The sequence below is a fragment of the Xenopus laevis genome, chromosome 2L (genome assembly GCF_017654675.1).
Source record: "Xenopus laevis strain J_2021 chromosome 2L, Xenopus_laevis_v10.1, whole genome shotgun sequence".
Taxonomy (NCBI): domain Eukaryota; kingdom Metazoa; phylum Chordata; class Amphibia; order Anura; family Pipidae; genus Xenopus; species Xenopus laevis.
The window spans coordinates 117,980,278-118,001,305 of NC_054373.1; the positions used below are offsets into that span (position 1 = coordinate 117,980,278).

Here is a 21,028-nt window from a genome sequence, read left to right on the forward strand (position 1 = left end):
CAATATTCCTCAGCATAAAGCTTGTGAGAAGCATGTGTCCCTAACTGTTAGCTGATTTATACTTGCCAAAATGGAAGAAAAGAACTACAGTCACCTCTTGTGCTTCTGGTCAGTTGCAGATAAATAAATATAATGAGATTTAACACTTGACAGCATAACCTGGGGTCTCTGGATACTGTTGGATTAGAAGAACACCACTACTGCCAATATACTGTGCATTTTTTGGAAGCAACAGGGTCTTAGTGCTTGAAGGGTCACTCAAAGAAACCACAAGAATTATTTATTTGGCCTGGGCAATAAGAGGAGAATGAGAAATGAGTTAAGGAAATTAAGTCAGTAAATTAACTCAGTAAAGTGGCAAACAAAATATTAATTAAATATTAATTAAAAATGTGTAGGTTTAGAATCAAATTTATTTTGATTATTTTGTCAGGTGAAAACAGCTTGAAACCATAAAGTCTAGCAATTTAGGGCCGAATTAAATGTAGGAGAAATTATTATTTTATTACAGGAAGGAGTCTTTTTTGCTGGTGCTTAGTGGGAGATTGGTTACTTTAAATACATTATGAATTAAACAACTGCAGCAGCACTCTGATCTTTGATCAAACTTTTTATTCGTGCAACAGCGGCTTGATAGAGGGCTGGTATAGCCCAAAACGTTGCAGTTGTTGCACGAATAAAACGTTTGATCAAAGATCGGAGTGCTGCTGCAGTTGTTTAATTCATGTGTAGAGAACCTGTGCAGAGAGGAGTACAGCGTGCACCCGAGGCTTCAAACAGCGAGTTGTGTGAGTGTGGTGTGGCACTTTACTTTGACTTTAAATACATTATGGAGATAAAACATTTTACTAATAAAATAACACAAAAGTAGTATTTTTCCTAATCATTGGAGCCAACATAGGGTGGGGTAAAAGACAAAATTACAAACAGTGGCGTAACTACCGGGGGAGCAGGGGGTGCAATTGGGCCAGGGCCTCCGCAGGGCCCCCCGGCAGTCACGCGCCCACTGCAGCTCCACACGGAAGAGGGCGGGGGGCAGGGCCCGGCCCGCACCAGGGCCCGGCCGCACGGCCCGCACCAGGGCCCGGCCGCACGCCCCGCACCCACCTAGTTCCGTCTCTGATTACAAAAACATACACCACAGTACCTAAAATGTTAAAGTGAAAGTGACACCTCTAGTTGTGTGCTTAGATCTCTACTTTGATGGCAATAATAACCATTAATCACAAAATTACTGATGTAAACCCACAAGTTAGTAAAATATATTGTATTTAAAAAACATTACACTTCCTCATATGGAGAAGGATACTACTTCCTATAGGGGGCAAGTACTACTGCTATCAGCCTCTCTTATCTCACACCCACTCTTGCAAAAAATAAAAGCATCCGCTTTCTGAAAATCTCCTTAGATGGTGCTTAACTCCCTCCCTCTTACTAGGTTATATACTGTATGCGTGTCCCTTTCCTGCCTGCTTGACTTTTCCTGCATTGCATCTACTCCATCTCTGTGGGTTAATAGGTGAATCTTGCAAGCAGTCCTGGCACATATAGCACAGTGACACATGGGGCGTGACCGTGACATATAGGGGCGGGGCTATGATGTGGCTATTGCCGTGTCAATCAGGGGGAATCCTGCCCAGTTTTTCGTGACCCGGGCAGCCCTTCAAAATGCTGGGCTGTCTGGGTCAAAACCGGACATGTATATTACTTCCCGGCCCTGCAGCTCTGATTGAAAAGCCCCAGGGGGCCATAAGAACGTGTCGGAGTCTGACACTCTTTTAATGGAGAAATGACCTTTGTCCAATTTACATAGAAAGAGGTCACATTGAGGAAAATGGTCTAAAGGGCATATAGGCATATTTTGATGAAGAATTCAATTATGTTAAAAGAGATGGGTGTTGATGTTATAAAACTTTCACAGTTTAAAGGGGATGTATGGTCAAAATTTTTAATCCCCCTTTAATCCCCGCCTACCAATGAAAAACTAGTAGTAGCACATCTAGCAGGCATCTGCAAACAATACTGCCTACTCGTTTTTCATTGGTAGGTGGGCGGGACTAGCAGCGCAGCGGCATGTTGCGGATATGACTGCGCTGCAAACAGTTACAAAATGGCAAAAAAACCCAACTATTTACAATTTGAAAAATCCTTCTATTCACTTCCTAAAGCCAAAGGGGAATTAAAAATTTTGACCATACATCCCCTTTAAACAATGTTTGGTAACCCACAGCAACAAATTAAAAAGTAGCATTTACTGGTTCACTGTTTAAATGCAAGGATTATGTGGGTTACTACACCTGGTGCAAACTTTGCAACTTTTACTACATCTTGAGATGTACAATAGGGTTCAATTACTAACACAGGAGAAATATGTACCATTGCAAACAGTAGCTTATATCGGGTAACTGTGTGGATAATATGTATACCTTGGCTTCTATTCCAAGTGCCTGTACTGTGAGACAGCCCACTGGCCCTGCAATTGAAGCCATAGAAATGTATAAATAAAAAAGGAAATGGACCACCCACAGACATAACAATCTCATTACAGTCACAGTGGTTGACTGGAGAGGTGTGGTTCCCAATACGTTTCAGAATAAAATGCATGTGAGAACACTACTAAATATATATATATATTTTGCCATTAAGGGAATGCCTTCTCCATGCATGGATTAAAAAGGTTCAGCAGCACCAGAAAAGATGACAAACCTTGACAAAGAATGGGGGACCCACTCAAACCACTGTCATTACAATCTTGTTGTCATTAAGAAAACAAAGCCAATTTAATTGTATAAGGGTACTGTCCTATTTGGAAGATATATCAAACACGTCTTTTTAATGGTGGAGTGGTCTTTAAAAACTGAATGTTGGTTTAGGAGACCTTTCAGATATAAAAACCTTGGGGAGGATCAGCTTGTGAGACCAATGCTTTGGTAAGGAGACAATTTTCACAATAATGCAACCGTACATGGAAGTGTAAGCCAATGAAAAATGTGAGGTAAAAGTTGATGTTTGCCTTCACCTGGGTTTGGTGGCTTGGCAACATTGATTATAAACTCGTTGTTCAAGCCCCTTTTTATTGTATGTCTGAATCAAGTTTAGGTCAGTCATATCTACAAGTTCAATTTCCTTGCCTTTTGTTTTGTGGTGCATGTTACTAGTTAACATGCTAGTTGCCTTATTTTTAACTAACTTACTCCATAGGACATTTTATATAGTGTGGTTACAACCATTTCACGGTTTATTGTAACACTTTGGATCATAAGTAGGATCCAAGAAGTCAAGACAGAACTTGAAAGACAAAGATGGCAAGTCAAATATGACACTAATAAAAGCCAAGACATTTTTATGCTGTTACTTCAGGAATTCAGGAAAAAAACGCTTATACACATTTCTAATTTATTATGTTTCCCATGGAAAAACAGCACACTTGTTAATACAGTACAAATGGTGCATATTTATAAACTTGTAAAATATTGTTTTACAAAAAAGGGTTTATAGTTGATTTAAAGCAAATGCATGTGTGTATATTTTTATTTGTATAGCGCTCCTTGAGGGAAAAGCACTGTACAGCAAAACAATAAATTAGTAGTAACAAACAAGGGGTCATTGAAATAAAAAGTAACAATAAGTACATTATTAGAAATACAATTCACATAAATATAAAATATAATTACAATACAGATTAAGTGCTCAGTGTCAAGGAGACAAAAGGCTAGAGGCCCTACCCCGTAGGGCTTACAGTCTAAATGGGAGGGTAACATACAGACACAATTCAGAGGGGTATTAAGGTGCTGCAGGTTACAGTTTCTTACACTGTTGTATAAATGTCAGTTCTCAGTTCAGGTGTTATCCAGGTGTTGCCAGAGGTAGTCTTTGAGTTTCGTTTTAAAAACACTGAAGGAGGATTCTCTCCTGAGAGATTCAGGAATGGCATTCCAAATATAAGGAGTCGCAAGAGAGAAGGGTTTAATACGGGAAACAGCAGTAGTAGTGGGAGGTAAAACCATGCGGTTGCTCTGAGTGGAGCGGAGGTTTCGGCCAGGAACATATAGAGAAACAAGAGATGAGATGTAGTTAGGTGCAGAGGAATGAAGAGCTTTGTAGGTTATGAGGAGGAGGAGTTTATAAGTTATTCTTTGTTTTATAGGAAGCCATGATAAGGACTTCAGCAGCGGAGGGGCCTGTATCCCTTTGGATGAGAGGAGGATAATTCTGGCAGCAGTATACAGACTGTAGGGGGGAGAGATTGGAGTTAGAAGTAGTAGGGAGGCCAGTTAGTAGAAGGTTACAGTAATCTAGTCGGGATAGGATGAGAGCATGCATGAGTGTCTTGGATGTATCAGGTGAAAGGAAGGGACGGATTTTGGCAATATTGCGTAAGAAAAAGTTACAGGTTTTCCCAGTGGTGTTAATAAGATCAGAGAAGGAGAGAGAGGAGTCAAAGATTACCCCCAGACAGCGAGCTGAGTTGACAGGATTAATGAGCATGCCATCAATAGAGATAGTAAATAGGGGAGTAGGACCAGGCTTATGTGGAAAGATGATTAGTTCAGTTTTTGTTAGGTTGAGTTTGAGGTGGCGCTGGTTCATCCAATTTGAGATAGCTAGGAGGCAGTTAGAGATTTGAGCCTCTGTTCCAGCTGTTAATGAAGGGGTGGATAAATATATTTGGCATATTTTGTCATCAGCATACAGATTTTAATTAAAGCCAAATGTGCTGATGAGATCTCCCAAAGACAGAGTGTCTTGCATTTATAAATTTCAGCAGTTATCCTTACTTATAAATGAACCCCATGCATAGTCATTATGGAAATTACTGATTATAAGGAGTTAAAAGTGATTCAGTTAAAAGGTGTGCATATTAGTATGTCAAACTAATGCCATTATTAAAGGAACAGTTCAGTGTGAAAATAAAAACTGTGTAAATAGATAGGCTGTGCAAAATAAAAAATGTTTCTAATATAGTTAGTTAGCCAAAAATGTAATATATAAAGGCTGGAGTGAACAGATGTCTAATAAAACAGCCAGAACCCAACTTCCTGCTTTTCAGCTCTATAAATCTGAGTTAGTCAGCGACTTGAAGGGGGCCACATGGTACATTTCTGTTCAGTGAGTTTGCATTGATCCTCAGCATTCAGCTCAGATTCAAAAGCAACTGTTATGACCCAAGTGGCCCCCCCTCAAGTCTCTGATTGGTTACTGCCTGGTAGCCAGGGTAACCAGTCAGTGTAAATCAAGAGAGCTGAAAAGCAGGAAGTAGTGTTCAGACTGATATGTTATACATCAAATCACTCAAATCATATATGTTATACATCAAATCATACCCAGTTTTTATTTTTACACTGAACAATTCCTTTAAGGCCACTCTGCATCCTATATAATTAAAGTCAATGGTACAAATTCAGAAGGCAAAGAATTTCTGGCATGCAAATTTGTGTAAAAAGGGCAGTGACACAAAACAGCAGTTTTGAATTGCTATATTTTTTTTTTTTTTAAATACAGGAACCTATTATCCAGAATGTTCGGGACCTGGGGTTGTCCGGATAACAGATGTTTCCGTAATTTGGATCTTCATACCTTAAGTCTACTGGAAAATCATGTAAACATTAAATAAAGCCAATAGACTGGTTCTGCTTTCAATAAGAATTAATTATATCTTAGTTTGGATAAAGTACAATGTACTGTTTTATTATTTATTACAGAGAAATTTTATAAATTGTTATTATTTGGATAAAATGGGGTCTATGGGAGACAGCCTTTCCGTAATTCTGATCTTTCTGGCTACTGGGGTTCCGGATAACAAATCCCATACCTGTATAACATTTTTACAGCTATACAGTCACCTATAATTATTACATAGCTTTATAAATACATGTGATTTTGCAAGGGTTCTGTGGCATTAATTAGAATTAATATGCCCCTTGCTTTACGTCACAATAACATAACATTCATGTTAAACAGATATCTAATTCATCACATTATTTATATGTTCCCTCAAATCTGTTGTTTTCTTTTACACCTCAGTTTGGACAAAATAGGGAAGGAAACAGATGGTACAAAATGACAGCTGGCCAAAAATGCAGGTATATGCCTATATTAAGGCAAAATAGAAATGATGGTGCAAAATGGTATGTTTTAGACAACTTACAGGTGTATTGTTTCAGCCAGTTATATGATAGATTTGACAGGATATCTGCTTCTGGCCTGTAGGTCATAAAGAGCACGGATTACATAATGGTTTGATTTATTCATTTTAGGAATTGCGTTTTGCAGAGCGTCTTGACTTTGCAGCAAAAACATCTTGGTCATGATTCTTTTTGCCACAATCATGGGTTTTTTTTAGAGATGATTTGTGCTATAAAAAATATGTAAGGGAAATTAAAAAAACCTACTGAGATGATCTGTTGGCATATATGTATATTCAATCCTTGCAGTTTCTTTTTTTTGTTGGGCTACCTTTCACAGCAGTAACAGCATTAGATCTTTGCTATCAGCTATGCATATTTTAATGCCAAAAAGTGATTTATTGGCAAATAGTTATATATAGACAATGTTTGGGCCTTTATCAAGTCTGGGTCAGGTAGTCTGTACTTGAATTGATCAATGTTGCAACAATCCCAGCAGATTCTTCATTTCATCAAGATCATGGAAACAAGGAAAATTAAAATTCGCTATAAGGCACCAACCAGCAAATTTAATCTCTTTCAGCAAATCCGTTCAGTCACCTTACATAGTTACATAGTTAACTTGGGTTGAAAAAAGACAAAGTCCGTCAAGTCCAACCCCTCCAAATGAAAACCCAGTATCCATACACACACCCCTCCCTACTTTCACATAAATTATATATACCCATACCTATACTAACTATAGAGTTTAGTATCATAATAGCCTTTGATATTCTGTCTGTCCAAAAAATCATCCAAGCCATTCTTAAAGGCATTAACTGAATCAGTCATCACAACATCACCCGGCAGTGCATTCCACAACCTCACTGTCCTGACTGTGAAGAACCACCTTCACCTGTGTATCGTGCTCACTTTCCAGTCAGGCCACACCAGGAGACCCACAGACAATTTCAGCAAACGTAGGTTTGGATGGAGCACATAACTGCAGACTCAGCCGCAAATAAATATTTATTGAATCACAACATGTTTCGGATCACAAGGATCCTTTTTCAAGTGAAGGTACAAAATTAAGGCGTGTTTGTAAATTTTGTACCTTCACTTGAAAAAGGATCCTTGTGATCCGAAGCATGTTGTGATTCAATAAATATTTATTCGCGGCTGAGTCTGAGAGTTATGTGCTCCATACAAACCTACGTTTGCCAATATTTAATCTCTACCTTGTTACCCAGCCAGCACTCCTCTTCTGAAGAAAGCTGTCATTAGGGGCACATCGTATCTCACTGTAGCCATGTCTTTTTATTTTGAAAAGCAACCTGGGCCAGCCCAGAGCCTCAAGTTAACAAGAGAAGATTTACTGGTGCCAAACAAATTCACATCTCCTTTCCAAGGGGGTGATCACCTTTTTGTTCCTGTGCCACTTCATTATTACTTTTGTCTTGTGTTTGGAATCACAGTCTTGCTAAAAGATTAAATTTCTCTAAGCTTCTGTTTTTCAGACTGAAATCGGTTATTTTATAGTGTTTCCTTGTACCATACATTCTTTCTTCATTTGCTGGATTAAAGAAAGTTTTCAGAGGGTAGAAGAAAGAAGTAGGACAATTAAGTGGCAAAAGTTTGCAATAGCCAAGTCATTAATGAGAATTGCGGCAGATCACTAGAAAAGTCAATGGGTCTGGTGCACAAACAAGATTATTCCTTGAAAACTTGGGCACTAGAGGCTTTTGAGAGTTAATCACACCCACAAGTCATACAGTATTTACCCATTGAATCACTCTCTATTTCATTGTGACTACACAAATTGCTATGAAATACTCTGGCAAAAATCCAGCTCATAAAATATAACTAGTACATTGTAATTGTTAAAGTATTTTCAATTAACATGTGTGACAGAAAGGGCAATCCAAACATCATATTTAACTTTGACCATTATAATAGGCCAAAAAAAAATCACTGTCCCGACAATAAACAAACACACTGCATTTGTTTTGTTCTCTTGTTTATGTGCAAACTATCATTCCCGTACCTCAGATGATAAATAGAGGGGAAAATGCAAGACTCAAGCAATAAGTCTAGCAGCAGACAAAAATCTGAAGCTATCCTTAGGTTTTGAATACAGAAGCCAAAACGACAAGATGATCTAGCTAGCATATGTACAAAAGAAGCTTTACAAGTTCTGTTTTATAGAATACTATATATGGAAACAGTCTACTGAGAATTCTGCATGGAGGAAGAAAGGAACTTATCACACCTTTACTGAGGCAATCAAACAAAAACACTTCCAATAAAACAGATAAAGAAATTGCTGTTTTCTTCATTTCCCCCCAAATTAAACATAAACATAAATGCTGTGTTTACTGGCACAGATATAGTAAATAATTCAGGAAAATACTAAACACTGTACTAGGGTGCACTGAAATTTAGAACTACATACTGGTTTTATCTGAAATAGCAATGCACAGTGATTTGGGTGAGTTAGAGGGGAAAAAATACATGGCAAGTTATCATCCCAGAGGAAGCTGTACGATAATAGATAAGTTGCTCTAGTTTTATAGCCAGCATTTCCACATATACATTATGGCTTATGATCTATACATATATACCATCATTAGTAATAACTTAGTATATTAAATGGACACTATGCTTACATGAACTTTGGAAATAAATGTTTTAAAAACATTTCCCAGTGTAAATCTGTGCTTACTCCAGCATATGAGTAAGTAATATATGGGTATGGCCACTCCCTCTTTTGTGAATAAACGTGAGTGGATATTTATTCATGGATTAAAACTATATATGACAATATAATGTGGAAGGAAAGATTCCATCAGTATGCCTGTTATTCATGGGTCAGATCCCTAAAAACTCAAGTTTAATTTAAAAAAAAACACACATTTACCACCAGGTAGTGGGGTCATACGCTGTCAAATGGGGGAATGGGAGATAGGAAAATGGTAGAGAACAACATATACAGGAGAGAAATTATTAGAGGGGGAAAAGTAGGAAACTGCAGTAACCGGTCTGAGCTTTGAACTGTAAAAAGTAAAGTAATGCCCGTGCAGAAACGGAGTGGCTGGGTTCAGGGTAAGAGAAAACAAAATAGATAAATGAAGATCTGACATAAATTAGATGCTACAGATCATTGTCAACTATACTTTATTCATGCCTATTCTCTAGTATAGCTGAGCTGGTGGCCAGGAGATTGCAGTAGCCTATCACTGGCCACACTATTTTATCAGCCTTCTGGGTATTTTCAATTTTTTGCATATTTAAAACAATATAGATGCACAAAACTGAGACTTTTCATATTGCCATCAGTCAAATCTCAAGGATGAGGATAAACATAAGAAACATTGTAACACTGAAAAATCAGTTAGCACTCACAAACAACATGATTTTTTGAGACAGGAAAGCAAGGAAGTCTGGCAAAGTATTACAGCAGTGTTAGGAAAAAGGAATGTCTATAATGGGATGCATTGTCTGTCAAAAATTATTTCAGTGACAAATTTATCAGGGATTGTCTGTGTACTGGTAATCGAATTATCTTCCTCTAAGGACCAAACATGGAAACTCTTCACTTTCGCTGTTTCCCCTGTTTAGCACAAGAATAACAAAAACATTATTCAAAAGTAGGCAAAAAGTATGTTCAGCACAAGCTGTATTCATTAAACTAATGTAACAAGGTGGTATAAAACTAGAAATTTAGATCGTACTGAAAAATCAGACAGCACTAACAAACAGATTTCAGGTCTGTGGGCAGGGTCATCCTGGGCCGATGGGACACTGGGAGAAAACCTGGTAGGCCTCAACGGTGCAGGACCGCTCCCCTGCTCACTGTCTGCTGGGAAAATAGGCACAAAGGGGCAGTACCATAAATTATGTAAAAAAGAATAAAACATGTAAACTACATCCAAGCTATACATAACACTACTTTCACTTTTATATATATATCAATAACAAGATTTACATCTTCCATAAAAATCCTTAGAAAGACCTTATAGCCTCAAAACACAATACAAAACGTCCAAGGTTGTTCTCTCATACAGTCAAGCAAGGTAAAGAAGTAGTAGGCACACTTGTGCAATCTTGGAACTCTAATTAAGCTTATAGTTCCCAAATTTGCATCTTCAAGAAAGTAATCACAAACATCAATTTAAATTCAACAAATATAATCCTAGTAGCTCCAGCTTGAGACAGGAAAGCATAGTATTTGGATCTCCCTACCCCTGAAGAAAATCTACTAACTAAAGATCCAATTTTTCAGCCAAAACTAGCACCCCTGCAATTACAAATTTGCAGGGGTGTGTGTAATTACCCGAAAACAACAATTTGTGATATCTAATAATCTCTATTTCATTTTAATCAGGGATGTGGAGTCTGTACATAAATCCTTAAACTCCGACTCCTCAGTTTATGGTATCTCTGACTCCAACTCCGGCACTGAAAGCGTTTAGAACACTTTCATTTTTAGTGCTACTGTAATTTCCATGTTGTTTGAAAGAAATTAAGTACACAACATACAAGGCATTTTATCACTCCCAAAGCTCAAAAATATAAACCATAGCCTTTGGTACTTCTAAACCAAAATCTAAGTTAAACTAAATTAGGGTTGCCACCTTCTGACCCACCTCAACGTAATGGAGGCGGGTCCATGATGTAACAAGGCCGGTCATGACATCAGGAGCGGGGGCAATGACGTGGCAATCACCCACCAATCGCCATGTCAATTATAGGAAATTCTACCTGGTTTTCCTCATTTTGAAATCCGGGCAGGCAGTTTTGACCTGGACAGCGCATTAAAAAACTCGGCTGTCCGGGTCAAAACCGAACAGGTGGCAACCCTAAACTACATAAACCAAACACAATTGGAAAACCTAAAACAACATATATTAACCTGGCATATATCTGTAGACTAGCTGTTAAATAAAATCCAAAATTAACTAAAGTATCGTTCTTAGAAACAGAATTGCTTCAGTCATATCCTCCTTCATAGAAGCTCTTAATTTGATTATTTACAGTGCTTGTATTTAAAATTATTAGGATTCGGTACATTTTACGCGACTCTGACTCCACAGCTCTGATTTTAATGAATTACAAATTTCAGAAAGCAAACGGAGTACTGCCCTGAGAGTTTAGTGAGCACCAAAAGTCATTATTCTCTATGTGACTTCCTCTGTACTGTGAAGAGTTGAGCTGTATTTTCAGGCTTCTCTAGCTCTAAAAATACATGTTATTGCTTTTTATTACTCATCTTTCTATTCAGGGCCTCTCCTATTCATATTCAAGTCTCATTCAAATCAGTACATGGTTGCTATGGAAATGTCCTAGCAGCCAGATTGCCGAAATTGCAAACTGGAGAGCTGCTGAGTAGAAAAGCTAAATAACGGAAAAACCACTAATAGTAATTCACTCTCTATATCATAGGTCCCGACCATTTTTACCTGTGAGCAACATAAGTATGCAAAAAGTTCCTACAGCTTCGAAATAAGGCCTGTAATTGGGTATTGATGGCCCGTATGTGGACTTGCAGCCTACAGGAGGTTCTATTTGGCAATACACATGGTTTTTATGCAACTAAGGCTTGCCTTTAAGTCTGGAATAGAAAAAGAAGTACCTGCTTTGAGGCCACTGAGAGCTAACAGCAGAGAATCAGGCAATAAACACGAGTATTTTTCGTAAACCTTGTAGTGGCAACACTCTTTTGCATGCCTCTTCCTGTCACCCAAAAAAATTAATAGAAGGACGACCGGTGGGACAGTTTCTGAGGCTTCGAAGAAACTGCTCCACGGGTAAGGACTTTGGGAATCAGGCACGGGACATGCAGCAGAGATTTGCGGAGAGAGGTTACAAACATAAAACTATACAGAAAGCTTTACGGAGGGCAAAAGGGAGCGTTAGAGAGGACTTGCTAAGGACCAAAACGAAACAGAACAAGAGCTCTAACTGGTCAGATAAAGTAGTACTTACTACTCGGTATAGTAAACAATTTTTTGAAATATCCAGGATTGTTAAAAAATTTTTGCCTATCCTTTATGGGGATGAGCACTTTTTTAGAGTGTTGAATCCAGGGATTAATGTGATTCCTAAGCGAGCCCACACTCTGAAAGATATGCTATCACCCAGTCACTTTAAAAAGAGAGGCCAGGAACGAAATTTGGGGCCACTTACATCAATTGGGAACTATAGATGTGGAAGTCAGAGATGCATAAAGTGTGGACATATGAAAGTATCAAAAAAATTTAAATCAACAGTGACAGGGAGGGAGTTTGACATTAAAGGCTATATCAATTGCAACACCACTTATGTGATATACTTAATTACGTGCCTTAAATGCCAAATACAGTATGTAGGCTGCACGACTAGGAAATTGAAGGAAAGAGCAAGGGAACATTTGGGCCAGATAAAAAATCTGCGAATGACCGAAAAGAGCAATGTCACTAGGCACTTTAATATATGCAATGGAAACTCCTTGGAATTTTTTAGTATTCAGGGGATAGAGAGAGTTAGACTGGGAGAAAGAGGAGGAGATCAGTTGAGCCTCTTAGAGAGGAGAGAAGTATTTTGGATATTCCATCTGGGCACACGTTTGCCCTTAGGGCTTAATCATGAATTTGATGTTACCTGTTATACGTGAAAGGGTTAACATTGTTATGGGGCTATCTAGATTATAAAATAAAAAAAAAGAGAGCTATTGACGGTTTATGAATAACAAATGCAAAAGAAGTGAGTGCAATTGATTTTTGGTTACTACACTGTTTTGTTGTGAGATAAATTATGATATATATTTAACAATTGAATTCAGAAACAGTGATATATGAAAAGGAATGCAAATACCCCATATAGGCATGTTTGATGAGCAATTAACATAATAGGGTTAATCCCTCAAAGAATTTGATTGGTTTTAAGAAAAGTGGGAGGGACTAACAGGGTATAAATCCCGCAGAGGCTATGCTGTTTACAGATACACCTATGACTAAGCGCCGGAGGGTGCAAAACGCTTAAGGTGGGCCTGGGGGGTCTGTTTGTTATTGAACTTTTAATGCTAATTTAAATAAAGAAATTTTTTATGGAAAAGAAAGCCTTGGGACAGCTATCTTTGGATAAAAGGAATTTTGATGTATATATCGCCTGTGAACTGGGGCGAGTCCCTTGGGCTTAACTAAGTTTAAATCAGAGGTGGACTCCCAATTTTTGTATACAGCACTGAGAGCAACATCCAATGTATCGGAGAGGAACATGTTGCTCACCAGAGTTTACATCAGGACCGCAATCAGGGGTGGCACAGGGGGTACTCCTGTATCGGGCCTAAAGGGGGCCCAGCTGTGCTGCACTTTTCAAAATAGCAGTGCCGAAGCCGTGCCGCCTCTTCTGAAAATGTTGATGTATGGGGCCCCGTCATTTTTAATGGCGGCCCTGCTCTATATTATACTAAAGGTTGGTTCCCACTAAGTCTGAAACATCACATCAACATTTGTTTCAAGTACCCACCATTACATTCTGCTAAAACTCCTGTTGGTATTATTGAAATAAAGCATACTAAAATTATCAAGCCTCAAATCTTTGTTAATCAACAGTTATATAGAAGGCTGTGTCAAAGTAAACACTGACTTGAAGTCAGACAGCCAGTTCACTCAACTACAAATAGCTTCTGTTCTGCTCTAGGGTACTACAAGTGGGAAAGCTGCTTCCGTGTATTCCTTGGCACTTGGCCATGGTCTAACAAACATGCATGTCATTTATATATATATAGACATTAAAGAGAAAATGTGGCATATTTTTCCAGTGGGATGAGGAAACCATATTATACTAAAACAGTTATCTGACAACATTTGGATTAACAGAGATACTTAAAAAAAATTATTACTGCTGAGTGATACTAAACTCATTTCAATGTAAAACTATTGAACATCCTGCTTTTACAAAATTAGCTAAGCAATAATATTTCAACCTTCAGCTGAATCTCACCATTCACCTTAAACGACATGGAAAGGCCAATAGGTTAATGAGCATGATGAAGAGGGTGTCTGGCCAATACGGCAATTGCGGCCCTATTGCAACTCACATTTAATCTTACATATCAAGCAATGACAATTACACCCTTGCTGCTTTTCAGTAAATTGATTGTATCACAGTACGTAAAAAACCTTCAACACACGTGGAGATTGGCGGAGATTAGTCGGCCGGCAACAAATCATTCCTTCCCCAAGCTGCCTTCCCAACAGCTGGAATCTAAATTGCCAGCAGGATGGCACTCGGAGAACTTTGTTTTCCGAAGTCGCCCGAAGGCAGTTTAGGGAGATTAGTCGACTAAATCTCCCCGAATCTCCACGTGTGTCTCTGCCTTCAACCTTACATCCTAGCAAAACCTACCATACTGCTAGTTGATATTTTGTGAACATGGGTACTATGCACTTTCTTCATGGTAGGTGCAAAAAGCCAACATTTTATATAAGGCCTTAACATTTCTAATGGTAGTCCTGCGTCTATGGCACACATGGCATTTGTCCTACATCTGTTCTATATGTGAAGTGAAAAAAATGAATGATATTCACCAGTCACTACACACACGGGGGTACACTGCAGACAGAAATGTAAACACAAGTGTCTGCTGGCTGAACTCCCCATGTGTGAATTATGGGCAGATTTCATTCATACCGGTCACCTTGAACATGGCCAAATACAGGAATACAAATACAGGACTACATGGAAATTTAATGAAGGGTGCTAATTTGTTAAGAACCTTTTCTCCTCAGAAAATAAAATAGTTTATTTTTTTTTACCCTGAGCCAGGACTCCTTAAAGGAGACAAAATATACATTTAAAAAAAAAACTAATATTATAGGCATAATGAATACTATATGTTGCTGGTTTTACTTTGGCCTGAAAAATTAATATTATCTTGAAAAATTATTATTGAAGCTCCCTATAGATCAGATATAGGTGCTGTCCAAGCACAAATGAGGGGTGGACATGTCCTAATGGTCCCTGCCAGAGCACAGTAGGTATAGGAGTAGTAGTCAATCACAACCCTGCACTCACACAAGCAAAGACAGGCTTCAGTTCCCCATAAGGTCTGCCTAGCTGCTGATTGGTTCCTATCCTACTGTGCAGTGTGCCACCTGCTCCAATGCACGGCCTGGGAAAGGAGGCAACAGGAAATTGAACAGATGGGTGGGACTAGTAGGGTTTTTTGCAGAAATGTATAATAAAGTAACCATAAATACTACTTTTTAAGCACATTCATTATATGTGTAAAAGAGTATAATGCACTGGCATATCTTGTTTTAAACACAATACTGTAAATCTCCTTTAAAAAAAATATTCCATCTTATTTTCACATTATTTTAATCTCTCAAAAATTTCTTGCACCACGAACAAATATCCCAACATCTTCCATGATCGCATGGCTAACATCCATTTTGCAGTAGGGAGTGATATCAGGCCCAGACTGGCAATCTGTGAGTTCTGGCCAATGCCAGGACTGCTATAGAATGCCATCGGCAGTCATTGTTTAGTGGCTGGTGGGGGATGGATTGGGCCTATTTGCACTTGAAATGTCAGGGCCCAGATTTGGGTAATATTATAACAGACTCAAAGTTTGCTTAATAAGTTCATTATATAGAATATGGCATTTTATTCCAGATTCATTTTTAGAGTTTTGTTCTCCATTAAAGAATTAATAAAACTGGACAGCTAATGTTGCATTAAGAAGGTGTAACCACAGATCATAATGAAAAATAACATGTTCTACAGTGGAAATGATGTGCCAGATCAATATTGTAAGTTTCTGCTAGCTAGAATTTATTCAATTTATACTTGCCTCTACTATAGTACAAAAACCTAAGCAGAAAACACCAGTAGCTTACTAAATACAAGTATCAAGAAAGCTCTTAATTACGGGAAGGCCATCTCCCATAGACTCCATTTTATTTCTGTAATAGTATAAAACAGTATCTTGTACTTGATCCAAACTAATACATAATTCTTATTAGCGGTAAAACAGTCCTATTGGGTTTATTTCATGTTTAAATAATATTCTGGTATGGAGATCTAAATTAAAGAAAGACCTGTTACCCGGGAAACCCCAGGTCCCGAGCATTCTGGATAACACATCCCATAGCTGTACAAATTATGTTTCTGATACATTAAGTTGTCAACAGTGTGTGACAACAAAACGTCCCAATTAAGCTATTTACAAACTTTAAGTTCTATGCAATTTTCACTTTTCTTAAAACAACACATATAAAATAATGACTTTAACAGGCTAACAGAAACCTTACAAAACACTGGAAAAAACAAGCCTACCAATCTGCCAAAATGCATTTGGATTGCCCAAATGGAAAATATAATCTGTTCAATCTGGATTTGGCTGTTGTCAGGAATGTCAAACTTGGGATATTCAAAGCAAAATGAGCGAAGGAAAAAAAAATATTCAAAAAACATATAACAAGGTATGATAAGGGTATAGGACTGCTGAAGCTGGCGCCCGCACTTTATTCACAATATAACTGTGAAATAAATAGGAAAACCGTGTTCCAAATAAGCAGCAATAACCATAAAGTATTCTGTACAGTTTAAAAACAAAATATGTGACTGCAGATGAGTCTGACAAGATGTAATTTACTGAAAAGCTTGGGCAGTATTTGTTTAGTGTCTGTAAGGTTAAGTCTGCAACTTATACACTACTGGGCAGCATCCCACCCTGACTGGCATGTGCTGCCCTGGCACAACTCATGGCCACTGAATGGAAACAAAGTGTTCACCCTGCGAGGATAAAAACAAACAGTCCCATTTTTTAACTTAATAAAAAAAAGAGAGAAAGCACAGGCACCACCGCCCTGAGTGGAAAGAGTAACAGAGGCAGCACCAGAGGGTCCCACCCACATACAAATGAATAGTGAGCACTTATAAGCGCTGTACAAAAACGTGGCAGGTTTTACTGAATCAGCTTCTTGTGTTCTGTCGCAGGGAGGGCCTCTGTGGACAGCTATTTTACAGCTGCAACTTCCAGCATCCCGCCAATGATTTGCAGTTTCAACATCACTGCTGCTCTGTGCTTGACATTCACAATGCAGGGCATGAGGGCAACACCTTCTAGTGAGAATGTGATGGGTTACTGGGTATCATGTCTGAGGTGCAGCTCTGAACTCCCCACACTGAACACTGGTACAGACAAACCTGGCACAAATTCAAGGAATGCCACACCAGTTCCTCAACAAAAAAAAGTATCAAATGGTGGATAAATTACAGACTGAGTGAAACAAATTTGCTCATTATTACTCCCAAACAACAGAACCTTACAGCATCTCAGCTTAGGGTCACCATTTAGCAAAACCAGAGATACCTTTAATAAATGAAACGGCATGAACATAAAGAATGCTCTGAAAACACTCAATGTGGGTCATTTATCAACACTGGGCAAATTTGTCCATTGACAGTAACCCATGGCAACCAATCAAATTGCTGCATTCATTGTTTTACCTACAGCTGGTGTTAAAAAGCTAATCACTGATTGGTTGCTCTGGGTAACTGCCATGGGCAAATTTGCCCAGTGTTGATAAATGAGCCCCAGTATTCCAAACTGGTTGCCAGAAATACAATTTCTAACTAGAATACTACTGACATGATTCTGAGCAGTTGGTCACTTTAAAATCAGTTCAATTTCCATGCACAGCACAAAACTAGGGACCCCAGTGTAAATGTGGTGCAGGAAGTATACATGCAATGCCATACTGTAGCACATGATCAAACTGGGAAGCAGATGGGAAAAGTGGTCTCTTCAGGACTGATGGGATTTGTAGTTTAGCAACAACTGGAGAGGCTCAGACTGACAGCCCCAGTAGTACATACCTGCAGAAAACCAGGCAATCCATGTGGTTGATCTCCTTGTCCGAGCGGTAGCGCCGGTAATCCTCCCACAGGTCCTTAATAGCGGTCACCGCCAGAATGAATAGGACGGGGGCCAGGGCCAGCTCGGGCTTGAACGCGTTCACCGCCGGCACGAAGTTGAGCAGAGCGATGAAGACGAAATAGACATTGGCCAGACGGTGGAACTGCTCGAAGAGGTTTTTGGGCAGGAAAGACAAAGCCGTGTACTTGGTGGTTTTTATTGAGTTGCCGGCGTAGTGCCGGTTCGGGTTGTCGGACTCATAGAAAAGCAGATTGGAGCGGACAGTCCTCACTTTGCTCTCTTTCCGATTTTTCCTCTTCTTTTTCTTCCTCTTCACGTTGTCCTCTTCATCTTTAGCCACCTGGCACTTGGGCTCACCTCCCCCGCAATCCGTCGCCATTCCCCTCTGTCCCCTTTTTTACCTAATGGTGTCTACCTATTAGCCCGACTCGCTTTGCATCCCAGGGATGTCCCACAGTACAAAAAGGGGAGACAAACTAACTCGCCAAGTAATCATTATGCGTGCATTGCGCACAGCGAGGGACGGATGGGTCGGGCTCATGCATTTCCCACTTGCTATCTAAAGACTTTTTTTACATGGTCTGTGACTTTTTTTACGTTCCCGCTTTGAACTTTGGCTTCCAAACTTTTTTCTTGCTACAACTGAAAGTTCCGCCCTCCTCTCTTTCAGTCACAGACTGGGCTGCACCGCTGTGCCTCCTGTCTAGCGGTATTACTGTTTCCGCTCCACAGCTGCACACTGGGAGGAGGAGGAGGCAAACAGTGGGGCAGGCGCTGCCAAAGATGCTTTATGCTGTATCTGTCTGATTAACAACCTTAAATATGTGAACTACATTCCACTTTCTTGTGTATTCTTATATACAAATAGATAAATAACCTTTCCATTGTATTTTTTATAACACTATATGGATTGAGTGAAGAAAGCATCAGTAGCACTTCCATTGTACCTAAATATATTAAAATGTAGCCTTAGGTGTGCACCCACAACCCCCCTTTTTTGTATTTGAGTAAAGCAAGTGACATACTGCTATGGAGAAAATAATACAAAAGTGATGTAAAGGTGACATGCTCATTGGCTGACTAAAGCTGGCCATACAGGTACCAGTAAAGTTATATATTTATAAAGTTTTGTACAATTTCAGCACGTGTATACTGTCTGGATATTCCCTACTGTTTCTATGTACCATGGATATTTGGTTGATTAGTGCGTTGGGCAGTTTTGATGCTTTTATTTGCAGATACTGCTGCCCATGCCACATTAAGCGGCTTTTCTGATGCCAGCCCTCTCAGCTTCTGCATTTACGTTTTATGCAGTCCTACAGGCAGGTCCGGACTGAGAATTAAAATAGGCCCTGGCATTTCAGGTACACAGAGGCCCAATCAGCCCACATAGAGGCCCAAACAGCCCCCACCAGCCCACTAAATACTGACTTTCTATGGGACCTTATAGCAGCCCTTCTGGCATTTGCCAGAACCCATAGATTGCCAGTCCGGGCCTGCCTACAGGGCAAGAAGGGCTGCATTAGAGTCCTGCAGCGAGTCGGGTACCTGTAAAAAAAAGCAGGCACCCTGCTGAATGAGGGGAGGATTTTCAGGTGCGGGTCGGGTCGCAGGTCTCATCTAAATTTCTTATCTTATGTAATATTGTCTATATTTCACTCCTTTTAAAGTTTTACAAAACTTGTTTTTGTCCCCGCCCACTTTTGATGATGTAATTTCCGGTTTGCGGCACCATCACTTGATGGTAGTCGGCGGGTTGTGGATAAGGCAGTTGCGGGTCCAGTTCGGGTAGTGGATCAAAGTGCGTAAATATGCAGGTTCGGGTCTTAGAAATTGATTTCGCGAAAGACTCTAGCCTGCATCACTAATACACAAAGCACAACCGGCCTCTCTGCATAAGAAGAGTCGAAATTCCATTTTTTTAACTACAGCCCTGGCCCTACAAGTTAAAAGCAGAGCATTTTTGCCACATGACAGGATACAACACACCTGTCGCAAAGGGAATGCTGCAGATCTTCATCTGACAAGATATAAGATGATGGTTTCTGAAAGGTCTCTCATTGAAATACACTGGATGTAGATGCATGAACAAAACACACTATCCACCTTTATATCTGATACAACTAATTCTTAAACAACTGGACTTGCTGAGTAATCATTGAAGACGTTTCACTACTCATCCGAGCAGATTCTTCAGTTAAACTCACTGGTGTAGGAAGTCCAACTTTATCTAATCCAATTTACATTACTGGAAGAGGGATCAGATTTTGTAGGATACCACAAAATAATGATTTTTGCTTCTAATTTCAACTTTTCACTCTACTCCACATGTGCACCCAGACCAGAACACAGGAACAATCCGGAAAAAAGAAGATGATGACAATGTGGCTTTTATAGCTTAGTATCCTTTTCAGCACCAGCTTGGGGTCTCAGGTAATTACTAAGTACCTAAAATGTCGGTACAGCCAGTGATTATACCTACTGTTTTCCTTTAAAGCACTCATGCAACCTTTGATAGGCAAGTTTTGCTTGGAAATGTGGTGGTCCATGGACGATCTACAAAAACTCTTAATTTACATCATTTTGGTTACACCTCCCAAAACATCAGTTGCAGCTGCAAAATATCTAAAGATTGTCCATACCTAGCAATTTTAAAACCAGTAACATAAAAATTTTTTTTTATAAAAATTCTTCAGTATAGAATGAAAAAAAAAACACAAGGACAAATTAAACTTTTAAATCGCTAAGTCTTTATTAAGAAATAACTGACCGAAACTCCGCTTGCGCTCCTCTTCAGAAAAGGCGGTCCACTCAATTTCTCCTCCCTTGCTTTCCTTATAGGAGATCAGAATTTTAAAAAATTCCTTTTTCACTGTAATAATAAAACAGTATCTTATACTTGATCCAAACTAAGATTTCATGAATCCTTATTGAAAACAAAACCAGCCTATTGGGTTTATTTAATGATTAAAAGTCACTTCCATGAGTTCCTTGA

At 39.1% G+C, this 21,028-nt stretch overlaps 1 protein-coding gene across 2 annotated transcripts in view; it reads right to left on the bottom strand.

Annotated features, from left to right (window-relative positions):
- LOC108708431 (phospholipid-transporting ATPase VA) overlaps nucleotides 1-18,784 on the bottom strand; it is a 77,049-nt gene extending 58,265 nt beyond the window's left edge. For both annotated transcript variants that reach the window (XM_018247118.2, XM_041582379.1), the window contains exon 1: nucleotides 17,973-18,784. In XM_018247118.2, the coding sequence (XP_018102607.1) occupies nucleotides 17,973-18,412 (440 nt within the window). In that variant the 5' untranslated portion in view covers nucleotides 18,413-18,784. The remainder of the gene's footprint in view (nucleotides 1-17,972) is intronic.
- Between the last annotated feature and the right edge of the window lie 2,244 nt (nucleotides 18,785-21,028).